Source organism: Musa acuminata, chromosome BXJ2-5 (genome assembly GCF_036884655.1).
Source record: "Musa acuminata AAA Group cultivar baxijiao chromosome BXJ2-5, Cavendish_Baxijiao_AAA, whole genome shotgun sequence".
Classification (NCBI taxonomy): domain Eukaryota; kingdom Viridiplantae; phylum Streptophyta; class Magnoliopsida; order Zingiberales; family Musaceae; genus Musa; species Musa acuminata.
Genome location: NC_088342.1, coordinates 39,087,181 through 39,100,019, shown reverse-complemented (window position 1 = coordinate 39,100,019; position 12,839 = coordinate 39,087,181). Strand labels below are relative to the sequence as shown.

The 12,839-nt window shown below is 44.3% G+C and overlaps 3 protein-coding genes across 3 annotated transcripts; all 3 read right to left on the bottom strand.

Annotated features, from left to right (window-relative positions):
- Positions 1-34: 34 nt before the first annotated feature.
- Positions 35-2,966, bottom strand: LOC135612734 (uncharacterized). The gene has a single exon (XM_065109351.1). The coding sequence runs from the start codon at positions 2,830-2,832 to the stop codon at positions 2,179-2,181; it is 654 nt and encodes a 217-aa protein (XP_064965423.1). The 5' UTR covers positions 2,833-2,966; the 3' UTR covers positions 35-2,178.
- Positions 2,967-7,297: 4,331 nt separating this feature from the next.
- LOC135612733 (UDP-glucuronate 4-epimerase 3-like) lies at positions 7,298-9,813 on the bottom strand. Its single transcript, XM_065109350.1, has one exon. The coding sequence runs from the start codon at positions 8,974-8,976 to the stop codon at positions 7,597-7,599; it is 1,380 nt and encodes a 459-aa protein (XP_064965422.1). The 5' UTR covers positions 8,977-9,813; the 3' UTR covers positions 7,298-7,596.
- A 137-nt stretch (positions 9,814-9,950) lies between these two features.
- Positions 9,951-11,482, bottom strand: LOC135612732 (transcription termination factor MTERF8, chloroplastic-like). The gene is made up of 2 exons (XM_065109349.1): positions 11,288-11,482; positions 9,951-11,211 (listed from the first exon to the last, which is right to left on the bottom strand). The coding sequence occupies exons 1-2, from the start codon at positions 11,448-11,450 to the stop codon at positions 9,986-9,988; spliced, it is 1,389 nt and encodes a 462-aa protein (XP_064965421.1). The 5' UTR covers positions 11,451-11,482; the 3' UTR covers positions 9,951-9,985.
- Between the last annotated feature and the right edge of the window lie 1,357 nt (positions 11,483-12,839).

The following is a 12,839-nucleotide window of genomic DNA, read 5'->3' as shown; positions in this document are numbered from 1 at the left end:
TAGGATTAATAATCGTTATCTTTCCTATATGAATTAATCATAGAGATTCGATTTTATTGGAACATCCAATTGGTTAATGCATTATTGTACTAGTGGCTAAGTACGGCCCAACCCAATGCAATGACTATGATCTAAAGTAAGTTTGATTTAGAGGTTACATTGTGATTAGAATGGTAACTTCAAATTATACATATAATTCAGATCATATATTATAATCAATTCACATTATAGTATTAGATTATGTGATCCTATTAACTTTCGATGAGGTATAGAAAATTCTGATGTTCACTTATATTATATTAGTAAATCTTACGGAGAGACTCTATTAATTATTTATTGATAGGACTCCTTATGAATATTAAAAAATATATAGAATGGATTTTTTTTAATCTATATGATAGATTCTGTAAAGGATAGAAAGAACGGAGAAGAATATGCGGATGTGATAAAAGTATTCTAACAATAATGACATTCAAAGGTTCACAAACCTATTTTGATTTTTGATTTTTTTTAATTTTAATTATGATAGGATAGAGAGAAAAAAAAAAAAGAATGCGGATATTGATGATATTGATATTGTTTTAAAGGATGAAATATTTTAGTTGTAAGGTAACAAGATAATGACAATTTGAGTAATTAGGATTATTTCATGTCAATTTTTATGCTTTATTTAATAGAAAAGTTCAAAATTTTCTTTAGTAAAAATATTTTTAGTAGAAAGGTGACATGATAGTGATGATTTGAGCAAAACAAAACCCACTTATGCTATTCTAATGATGTAGAAATATTTTAGTAAAATAATCATTTTAATTTCTCATGTAATGAAAGAAAAATATTTCTCTTGTTTGACCCCCAAACAAGGAATATTAGTGATGGCAAAATATTCTTAATTAATGGTCACTCTTTCTTTTTTAATGGCAAGATGAATGGTGGCATGAGGTGGCCATGACACAAATTCCAAATGATGTTAACATTACCATCAAATAAGCTGTCATTATGTCATGGCATGATGTGGTGGCACATTCAATGATTCCAATTCCGACTGCCTTTAAACAAGGAAAAGGGAAGATGCGAGGTAATCATGTCAATTAGACATATAATCAACAAGCCTAAGCCATTAGCACAAATGATGGATACTTCGCTTATATTAAATCATTTTTTTTCCTTTTCTATAGTATGAGTGATGATGAGATCTGTGATACCTTTTTTCTTCTCTTGTTTATGATACTTAGTTTGATCTATTGCATGTGTTTTAGTACAGATAGGTATGTTAAAATAATTTTCTTTTTCTTTTTAATATTATATGTTTTGGTTATATTTACAAATAGAATTCTAAGTAGAGATAAGTCATTCCTATTTCTATAATTATACTTGAATTTTAGTTAATCTAATAAAAATTGTTCAAACTCGTTCTTATCGTCTCGGATTAAAATTATCATATTTCATGCACATAATTAAGCAGGATATATATGATGATGGATTTTCTTGATTGCAAAAGATCACTACTTAGCTAATTGTAAAGGATTAATGCTTCTGCATAACCCTCTTTAGTAACAATGAAAAATGTACTAATTCTTGGAATTAAAACTCAAGTTAATAATGCTCATAGTTACTCATTTTACCACTTGTTAGATTGAAATTTCTTAGTTACAGAAAGATTGTGTATATTAATCCTCCTCACACACTTTAAAGTCTTAATCATCACAAGTCAACCACTTGCACCTAAAAGAAAAATAATAGAAACAATACCAAACATATATATATATATATATATATATATATATATATATATATGCTAAAATTATATGAGTCATAAAAAAAGATAGAGAAAGAAATTACCGAAGAAGAACGACTGAGATGAAGTCGCGGTCCACCACAAAAATCTCTACGGTCTACACTTTCAAATATATGCCATCATTTTTTCTACTTGCTCCTCAAGATGGAAGTAGTATATCCAATATGTACGATCCATCTTCAGGTGCAAGTTCTACCTTATAGCTCTGATACCATATTAGAAAAGAAGTAAAGAAAAAAAATTACTGAAGAAGCTTGAATATATTAACATATCCTTCGTCTATTTATACAAATTAGAAAGAAATTTTTTTTTCAATAAAATAGAGGATTTTTTTCGATTATTTCTTTATATAGTTAGGGAAATCTAAATCTTATCACTATCAGTCACCATCTTCTGAACAAATGCTCTTCTTTGCTGTAATGATCCACATACCTAATCCACCGGGAACGGGCGTCGCCCAAACTTGGCCCCTTCCCGACGCCGACATGGAACACCTCCACGCCGCCCTCTAAGGGTAGGTACGTCGCCCGCACCACCCTCGTCCCGGCCCTGAAAACCCCGGCCGCCCCGCCCCGCTGCCTACCCGCCCATTTGCACACCACCACCATCCCCCTCTCCCCCGGCCGCGCCTCCCTAAGCACCCTCCCGGCGTCCCTCCGCCGGCAGTCCACCACCATCAGGTCCACCCCCTCCAGCTCCCGCATCGCACCCTCCGCTTCCCCCACCGCCACCGACTCCGCCTCCACCGACGCGCCCGCCCGCCGCATGGCCCCGACGTACTCCGCCGCCCACTGCTCGTCAGGGACGACGCACACGTGTCGGCCTCGCACGTGCTCGACGGCAGCTCGGAGCCCGACGCCGGTGGCAGCGCCTGCGTCGCGGGCCCACGCTTCCACCACGAGTTGAGCCCTCCAACCTCCGGCCATGGCGGAGACCATCTCGGCCACGCTGCTTTCCTCGAGGCCGCGTTCGGCGAGGGCCTTCACTGCGTCGACGTAGGCCTTCAAGGCGGTATCCGGGCACCAAACCAGCTTCATCCTTGTCCTCTGCCTCCTCCTCCGCTCCGCTCGACAGATGGTGGTGGGGGTTGTTGAACACGGTGGGGCTGTGGATGACGGACTATATAAGTGGAGGGAAGAAAGATTTTCTTGGGATATCACAAAAGATCTAACAATAGATTCGTGACGGTTGACAGCGGAGGGAAGCACGGCATTTTACCGTTTTTGTTATGTAGGCGGCCCGCTCTTTCCAAGTCCAACTCGAGCACGTCTCCATGGCTGAGAGTGGAAACGAAATATTTCCTTTTACTATTTAGATCTTTTTATGATATATATATATATATATATATTAAAAGGTCATAAATATCTCCAAAAACTTGGTCGAAGAGTTCTTAGATTAAGATCTAGAGAGCAGGTAGACTAGATTAGGTTGCTTGCGTGTATTGTGTGTATACGTACGCAAAGAACCTTAAAGAACTTGGGATTCACACACCACTTAAATGTGGTGTTGGTGAAAACTAATGAGAAGAAACAAAGAAAGGAAACAATGAAGTTTTCGTGAATGGCTGCTCATCAAGATCGTTGACTTCGGACAGCTACCGGTGAGGCGTTGACTATGGGAATAGGACAAAGAGTTGGATGGGAGTAGAGGATAAGAACAGCATGAAACATGTGGGGGGGGGGGGGGAGTACGAAGAAGGCGACCACATCCGTAGTGCGACCGTCGTACTCCCGGAGTACGAACCAAACAACTGTTAGAAGATGATGATGGAGTTTTCAGATCCGGAGTTCGAAAAGAGTTGTAGAACAATGTTTTGATCCACTCAAACCTGATGCTAAAACTTGTGATGAATCCAATTGCAACAAAGCTCGAACAAAGCACAGCAGTAGTTTTGAGAAAAAGACTCGAACAAAGCTCCATTGCAACAGATGAAGAAACTATATTCGCATGAAAGAAGCAAAGAGGGAAAAAATGGTGGCAATCCAAATCATACCTTATTGTATATGAAGTAGACATCTCTGAGAAGGATATCGGTAGATCCGACGGAGCCTTATCTCACTGCATTAGCTTGTATCAGAGCATCAGAGAATGAAATGTATACAACATCCGATATTTACTTTGCGAAACCATCCAAAATAACATGTTTCAGAGATTTTCTTTGACCTTCATCTTCGAAGAAAAATAGGTATTACAACAGAACAAAGCAAAGTAGTTACTGGAAGTACTATGAGAGCTTATCAGACCCTCCCATTACAGTCAGATCTTGTTCTTCCATACTGCTGCACATTATCATTTTCCTTGTAGTTTCTACCATAATAAAATTTGCTTTAGGAAAAAAACAGAAGATTTAAGCAGAGAGAAGGATAAAAGAAACTCATAATTGTTTTTTTTATGATAACTACCATTATGCCGACAAAAAGGGTAAAATTCAAAGGCATGAGTTGCAAGTAGCTACAAAGCTAGAGGTTTACAGGATTGATTAACCAACAAAAACAGAGAGATGAAGCAAAAATTTGAAGCCACCTGAAAGAGAGTAATTTTAGTAAACAGTAAGCTTTGATTAACAACCAAGACAAAAACAGAGGTTGGAGCTTTGCCCTTATGTTTAACTCGTCGTATGGTTGAGGTTTGACCTTTTGAGAACCTTGGTAAGACTATCAATTTGGAAGATGTGCAAGGAATGACAAAGAAAATCAAAAGAACCAAGATAAATATCAAGTTTTATCGAAATAAAATGTCATTTTACTCTAATCCACGATCATCAGACTAGAATTCGGAAGGATTTACACTTAGAAACCAGTATCTTGTGCTGGTACTAGTTACTACGACAAACATGATTCCACATAAAAATACTGGAATCGTGTTTCCAGGACTATATATTGAAAAACCTACAAAATTTGATCACTCAAAGAAAAGCAAAGGTCGGTTTAATGTTTAGTGGATGGGAGGAAAGGAGTTCTGAAAAAAAAGATCTATTTTGCTGATTTGTCTTCATGATATAAAGAGTTCCCTAATTTTTCTTCTAATTCTTTCTTTTGCAGTCAAAGTCCTCCTCCTAGCTTCCCCACCTTCTCTCCGAGTGCACATATCTGTCTTACTGCTTCTCCAGATTGCTATGACCAAAACGAAAGGTGAATACCAATCGAAAAATGTTTCATTCAACTTAAATGGAATCCACTTAATAAAACCCTAAAGTTAAAGTTCTCCACAGTCATGCTTTACATGCAGGAAATGATGGGCCATGATTCACAAGGTCCTTCCAGAATGATTACTTGAAATACTTGACAACAGCTCATTAGATGTTAGTTAAAATAACACTTTTGCATCATTTTACCTCTTGTGTCATCATTGCTTTAAGATGTCTCCACCCAAAAATATGCTCATGGATATTATGAGCCACCAAAACAAATACTCATTGGTTTAGGGTTCTTGATTTCAAAGTGTATTTCCAGACTCATAACATGAGGAACTCATCTCCAGTTCCATGACATATCAGTTTAAATCCACAATAAAGAACTGAGTTGGTCCACTATCGGTTTAGACATATGCATCATGGATCTTGTGTTTCTAGGCTCATCAAGTTAATAGGTCAGTTTTTTCATCGATAGGATCATGATAAATGGTATCATATGAGACTCAGTACTGGACATAGTAAAAGGCTGAAGCCACAGAGTTATGGACTTCAAGCGCCACATATTAAGGTATGATTCTGGATTACGCTTGTCCTTTGACGAGGATGTCAAATCTTTAGTGGAGGAGATTGACAACCCAGCTTCCTCATATCAGACCTGGGAAGAGAATTAAGATAGTATATAGGGTAATATTAGCTATTAGCCTGTGCTTAAAAGGTTTGGTCACATGATTCTAGATCTGGCTCGTGATGAGTTTTCTTCATGAAACTTCCCTTCAAATATAATATAAGTATTGAGATTATCAAAACTTGTGAAACAAATTCCAGCAGATTTAGTAGGCTGCCAAGATACTAAGCGCTACGGTAAATCCATCTTTCAATTATATGAAATTGATTGATCATATGAGGCCAATTCTAGTCAATATATTGGAATGCCAAGATACTACGCACAATGGTAATTCATCCCTTAGTTACATAAAATGAATTGATCAAACATTTACCTCATTTCTCTTTATCTTTCTCGTGATAATGACATTCTTCCATATCTTAACCATCATGGGAGCAACACGTACCAATATATATGTAGTTGGCATAATCCACTTTTCTTCCACTTTTGAGATTGAAGTATTCAAAAACTCTTTTGCATATATGGTGAATGCTTCCAATGATAGCTTTGTGATTTTTTTTATTAGAATGGATTAATAAAGTGATGTTAAAATAATGAAACCAACCTACCTTTTGGTCTCCACTAATTATAAGAATTTTTAACCAAGGATGTTTCTAGAAGAGATCTAGGAAGACAAAATTCTAATGAGGCAATGGCATAGATAGAGATCACACCTAAAGCCTCCATCCTTCTTGCCCCTTCCACATAAATTACAGATCTCATGACACAGCAACAAGGAAGATGACAATAGCTTGCAAAGTCCCAACTATTTGGGATATGTTACATTGATTGTTTGCTACCATTAAGCTCTATGTACCTCTAGTTATATCAAGAAAAATATAATCTCTTTTTGGTGTTCCTAGTAAAGTTTTGTTAGGTTTCCTGATCTTCACCTTGCACCATCAATCCTAATCAACTCAGCTCATCTAACCACATTACCTATAGATCTTCTTAAAGCATGTTCATTTGATCTTAAACAATTTTACGTTTAGTCTCTATCAAGACTACATTTCTTATCCTATTTTCTTGGTTACCCCTCACATCCACTGTATCTCATCTCAGTAAAACTAACATTTTCTGAAGCACCATTATTCAAAGAAACAAGTTTTTATAGTTAGCAACATGCTAAAGTTCAAATTCTATAAAAAATTCTTCAGTATATTAGTACCATAATATGGCAAAGCCTTTACCACTAAACGAAGCAACATCTCATCTAAGAAAATTTAGATTCATTAGGCAATTATATCATCAGATGACACCTAGTAGGTATTCTTAGTTTCCATGACTCATGTAAACAACAGTTTATCTATTTAGAAACAACAATTGCTAACTTAATGTTTATACCATAGGTGTGCCTGACTCTCCCTTGCTCCCCTTGCTTAAGCAGCTTTAGGAAGCAACTGAAAACTTACAATTCTATACCATTATACTTAAAACCCGTTTCACATGGATACAAGCATTCTGACTATACATTAATCTGGCAGTAGTAGTCAGCTTAGTATCAAAATGACCTAATGAAGTGAAGAGAAAGCAAAATAACAGATGAACCCTGACTAAAAATTTCGAGATATAAAGTTCATGGAAACAAGAATATCGAATGAATTAACATGCTCTCACATTTAAATCATTATTCATGTACAGATGATAACCTAAAAGAAATGCGGAATGTGGGACATGCAAAACAATAGAAGAAGAGATCAGTCAGTAAAAGAAAACATGTACTGTGTTCTCTTTGCTAGTTCAGAATATGAGAAAGTCATGCAAAGGATGCACCATGCCAGTAGAGAAGCCTTACATGACTCTTAAGTTCCTCCGACAATCACATTATGCAATATTGAAGAACGACAGGAAGAACCACAAATTGGTCAAAAGGCTAACTGAAGGAAGTTTAAAAGGAGAGGAAAAAATTACGTGACAACATCAATAGCATATGAAGGATTTGAAGAACAATCCTGACCACCTCAATTACACCGCAACCGGGCTGCTGCTCTCACGTACCATCAGCTAGCTACTAATGCTTCTACCTTTGCTGTCATTCTTGCTCAAGGAGATGGAGTAGTATTCGAGGTACCAACGAACAAATTTCTTGAGTCCAGTGTGGAGGCCAGTAGTGGGACGGTATCCGAGCTCCTTCTGTGCAAAGGTAATGTTGGCATGGGTGAACTGCACATCCCCGTTCCTGGGCATCTTAACAAGCTTCTTGACCGCCTTAACCTTGAGAAGCCGCTCGAGGATGGAGACGAGCTTGGTTACAGGAACAGGGGAGGTGTTGCCCAGATTGTAGATTCGGAGGGGTGCCGGCCCACGCTTCTTGCCGCCGCTGCCGGTGCTCTTCCCTGCATGGTCGAGGGCCGCCAGGCAACCTTTCACAATGTCATCAATGTAGGTGAAATCACGAGCGACGGTGGCGTGGCCAGGGCCTTCGAAGATAGACACAGGCTTCCCGAGGAGGATATCACGGGTGAAGAAGAAGTAGGCCATGTCGGGCCGCCCCCAGGGGCCGTAGACCGTGAAGAACCGGAGACCGGTGATGGAGAGGCCGTAGATATGGTTGTAGGCATGGGCGATCTCCTCCCCGGCCTTCTTGGTGGCGGCGTAGAGGGACGCCGGGCGGTCGGTGCGGTCGGCTTCCGAGAATGGCACACGCGAGTTGAGGCCATATACGGAGGACGACGAGGCCCAGACGATGGCCGGTTGGGGGTCGGCGGCCTTGGCGGCCTCGAGCACCGAGACAAGCCCGGCGACATTGGAGTGCACATAGGACGCCGGGTCAACCAGCGCGTGCCGGACGCCGGCCTGGGCGGCAAGGTGCACGACATGGGTGAAGGGCACGACGTCGAACAGCTTGCGAAGCAGCGCCCCATCGTTGATATCGCCCTCGACGACGAAGACCCCGGCGCGGTCGAGCAGCGCCTGGCGGGCGCGCTTGAGGGACGGGTCGTAGTACCCATTAAAGTTGTCAAGGCCGAGGACGCCATCGCCGCGGCGCTTGAGGGCGGCGGCCACGTGCATCCCGACGAACCCCGCGGCGCCGGTGACGAGGACGGACGCGCCGCCGGGGTTTCGCCGCACCCGGGCGGACGACCGCACGCGCTTCTCCCACGCGGGGCCGCCCCAGGGGGCCATCTGGAGGGCGGCGCGCCGGACGCCGGAAGAAGTCGACGAGGAAGCAAAAGAATCAGGGGTACGGGCCGGGGCGGAGGAGCGGGGGGAGAGGAGGAAGAGGGCAACGAAGAGGGCGAGGGCGAAGAAGGACCAGAAAACGAGCTTGGAGACGGGATAGGAATGGTGCCAGCGGGGGAGGAGGAGGCGAGGATGGTGGCGGTGGTGGGGCTTCTCCATCTTCCACTTTCCAGGGGTGGAGGGAGCATCATCTACATCCATGGCCGCAAGATCCTCTTTTGTGTGGGATTTCGGGGGCGATCCCCTCCCTCTCTTATGGCGTCGGTCTCACTCCGACACCCACCAATTTGCTGTTGGAATAGTGAGATCGAGCTCTTGCGTCCAACTTCGTCTCCTACCTCACTCGATGCTGGCCATAAGCATTCGGATGTCGCCTCCTTTTGCCCTCTGTTACTTGGCGTTGTGGCAAAGCGCCGATCCCTTTCTTCCTCCACAAACCTACCAATTACTTCGTTCGTGGGCGGAGGCGCACTTGGAGGGAGGAGTAGAGTCATCCAAGTCAAGGCGGGTCCCACGCGGGTAATCAATTGGGGTGGCGCAGAGTCGCCGTTTCTTCCACGATAGATCAGGAGACCAACGATGATTGACTTGCAGATTAGATGCATGTTTCTTAGGGCACCCATCGAGAACCAAGCATGTGGATTTCATGTGGATCCCCTCAAAAAACGGACGATCAGATGCTGTTTTGATGCCATTTTTGTGTTGGTTACCGCACGCACAAGATCCTGATTAGCTATTCGATCTCGATCCATCATCCTATCATCGATCGTTACCAAATCTCCATTCCCCATTTCGATTGATCCATTTATAATCGGTTCATCTTATAGAGACACAACAACAACTGTTAAGGGGAAGAATCCAACCACATGACACGATTATTAGGAACATCTCATTTGTTGTTGGATATCGAACCCATGATCTGTAGTCCTCGACCTAAGAAAAGATCCATCGAACCATCGGTCCTTCAGCTGGAGCACCATCATCCATCCTGAAGCTGACCACTCCATGGTGGCACCAACCACGGAAAGCTAAAAGATCTGCTCCCTCCACCGTAGATTTTGATGGGATTTAGTAGGAGATCGACCGTTATCTCACTCTGTACTGAAACCTAATCTTCCATATTTTCAATATTCGTATCTGAATCCATCTGTTTCTATAAACCAACTAAAAACTCGTGAATTAATCGTGTATGGAAATTGAGGTCCAAAGCTTAGTAAAACCTGTCTGTGGACACGCTCAAGAGCTTGTTGAGAGACATGCCTTTACCCCTCACCGCCCTTTTGATCTCGTACCTTTTCTTGATCCGGTCGTCGAGCTTGTAACCGAGGAATGCCGGGAAGACCAGTATCTCCCCGACGTCCCTCTCCATGTACCCGATGAGGAACTCCATCTTCTTCTCCAGGGACGCGTGGTTGTATTGCAGCACCTGGGGGTGCTTCTTGCTCATGGCCAGCACGTCCTCGCAGGACAGACCGTAGCTGAAGAAGAGGCCCACCACCCTCTGCATGTTCTCGCAGCTCGTCCTGGTCGTCGCGCCCACCGCCCACGCCAGCTCCCGCGTCCGATGCTTGTACCCGATCTTCACCAGGAAGGTCAGCTTCTTGGAGAGGTTCCCCTTGAAGGACAGGCTCACGTACAGGGGAGCCTTCACCAGGAACCTGAAGATGTCCTCTGCGTCCATGCCGCACTGCCTCAGGAACTGGACCCGAGGCCCCAGCTTCCTCTCCTTGCTGACGCTGAAGATGTTAGGGTACACCAGCGCTATCTTGAAGAGCTCCTCGTCGGAGAGACCCACGGATCTCCAGAACTCCAGATGGGACTCGAAGTGCTCGACGGTGTAGGATAAGAGGGCAGGCAATTTGGCGATCAAGGCCGCCGCGGCTGCCTCATCTCCGCCCCCGAGTTCGGCGAGGAACTCGACTCTCGGGATCAGCTGATCGTGGAGGCCCAGATTCAGAATCATCGGCCGACGGATGACCAAGTCCGGCCAGCTGAACCGCTTCAGGAAAAGGATCATCTCCTCCAAATCTTTCAGGGGCCTTTCACAGAACACCTTCCTTATGTGCACATGGTTGAGGAGATGCCCCAACTTCTCGCCGGGGACGCCGTGCTCCATGAGCCGCATGACCCTCGCAGCGATGCCGGTCAAGAACTCGGGATGGGTCGTGGTCAGCAGACGCTCCAGCTTGGCCGGTTTAAGCCCCTTCAACTCGTCGCGAACGAACTCGAGGAACGGCCCGAGCTCGGGAGCCGACAGGATCTCGGGGCGCCGGGCCACGGTCCGGCGGAGCGAGAGGTCATCGATTCCGACGGACTGTAAGGCGAGGACACGGCTGCGAAGAGACTCCGGAGGCACGAGTTCCAGCTCCGGGTGCTGCCGGAAGAGAGCCTCGGCTTCCTTCTCGTCCAGATGCAGCTCTTGCAGGGACCAAAACGCTGGTCCAGAAACGATTACAGGTCAGCTAAGGTTCAAAGATCGGAGGCGAGTGCGAGAGACTTCTCGGCCTCTTACCAGAGGGCGAGACATTAGGGGCCGTACGAGTGGTGCAGAGATGACGACGGGGCCTCGTCGCGAGGAACGTCGGAAGGCGGAGAGGAGCGCCGTGGAGAGAGGAGAAGCGGAGCGGAGAGAAGGGGGATGTCGTGGGGGCGAAGCATAAGGCGGAGAGAGTCATCTCTCCTCCACGCCGGTGCTCGAAGAGGCGCTCGAAATCGCTCGTGCTGATGTCAGGGAGTACAGAACCCCGACAAACCGATCAAGACGCATGAAAGAGATACCAGGGCTGAATCACCCAGGATTCCCTTCGGGGGCGATGGTGACACCACGTCACCCCTAAAAGATCTCGGGGTGATTCAGCAGAAAAGTCAAAGTGAAAGACATCGGTTTGACTGGATCAAATCCGGACTGGTCTCGAATTCGTCGCACGCGGGTTTGCCCGAGTCCGCACGCATCTCTCAACCTTCTCCGTACCCAATTAGACTTCCTAATCCTACTCGAGGAGAAGGCACAGAAGAAGCAAACACCTTCGCTGCTGCGTCCTCGCCAATAAAGCCAAAGCCGCCTGGTTCTCCGTCAGCCCTCGGCACACGCAGCACTTCCTCACCTTCTGTTACTTTCCTTGCCACCAGAACTCCATGGCCGCTCCGAGAACGCAGTGGGTCACGTCTCTCCTCATCCGGAGAGGGAAGAAGGATAAGGAAGAGGAGGCCAAGGTCGAGATCAACAAGTCCGGCCTCGCAGAGAAGGCAAACAACTTGCAGCAGGAGGAGCAGCAGCAGGAGTGGAGGCGGCCACGGTTTGCTGTGGAATTGGACGGGCTTAACTGCTTCGAGACCATCGTTCTCCATTGAATCGCTGTTACCTATATATATATACATATAAGGTGTTTCTCTTGGTTAGATTAGAAGATGGATGCATGAGAACATCCTGCGTTCTTTCTCTTCTGCCTTTTGTTTAGATTCATGACAGTCGAGGGGTAGGAATTAGAACCCGTTAATTGCTCTGATGCATCAAATTAAAGGCTATTATTATTCTCCATATATGAATCTTGTACAGTGTTCATCCTGGTGCAATCATGCAGCTTTCTTCTTCTTCTTCTTCTTCTTCTTCTTCTTCTTCTTCTTCTTCTTCTTCTTCTTCTTCTTCTTCTTCTTCTTCTTCTTCATTCATTAGGGACTGCATGGCTGATGACGAATGAAGACGACGGAGACAAAACTCCATGAATAAAGCGTCAGGCGCATGCATGTTACCTGTTGCTGTTGTAAGAGTCTAAAAGAAGATGTCAAAGGAACGCAGCATAAAGACGAGGCAAAGGCGACGGGTTCCATGCATGCATCCTCCGGTGCTACGGATCTAAAACAAATCCCCAAAGAAAGACGGCACCGTCTTTGAGTCGTACCATCACAGATGTTTTCCACCTTTTGACTTTGTGCTGTTTCTTAGTCAAACAAACGATCCTCCTATCCCTCTTGATTAGGTAGGTAGGTTGCACCAATTCTCATTATCTGATGAGATTACTGACTCCTAAATTAAGTTGATGAAACTCTTTTAACCTTATTTATAA

Excerpts from the sequence above, each read along its gene's own strand:
- LOC135612734 (XM_065109351.1), bottom strand. The coding sequence starts at position 2,832 with ATGAAGCTGGTTTGGTGCCCGGATACCGCCTTGAAGGCCTACGTCGAC.
- LOC135612733 (XM_065109350.1), bottom strand. The coding sequence starts at position 8,976 with ATGGATGTAGATGATGCTCCCTCCACCCCTGGAAAGTGGAAGATGGAG.
- LOC135612732 (XM_065109349.1), bottom strand. The coding sequence starts at position 11,450 with ATGACTCTCTCCGCCTTATGCTTCGCCCCCACGACATCCCCCTTCTCT. Across the intron at positions 11,212-11,287 it reads CCCTAATGTCTCGCCCTCTG|CGTTTTGGTCCCTGCAAGAG; the intron begins GTAAGAGGCCGA and ends TTTCTGGACCAG.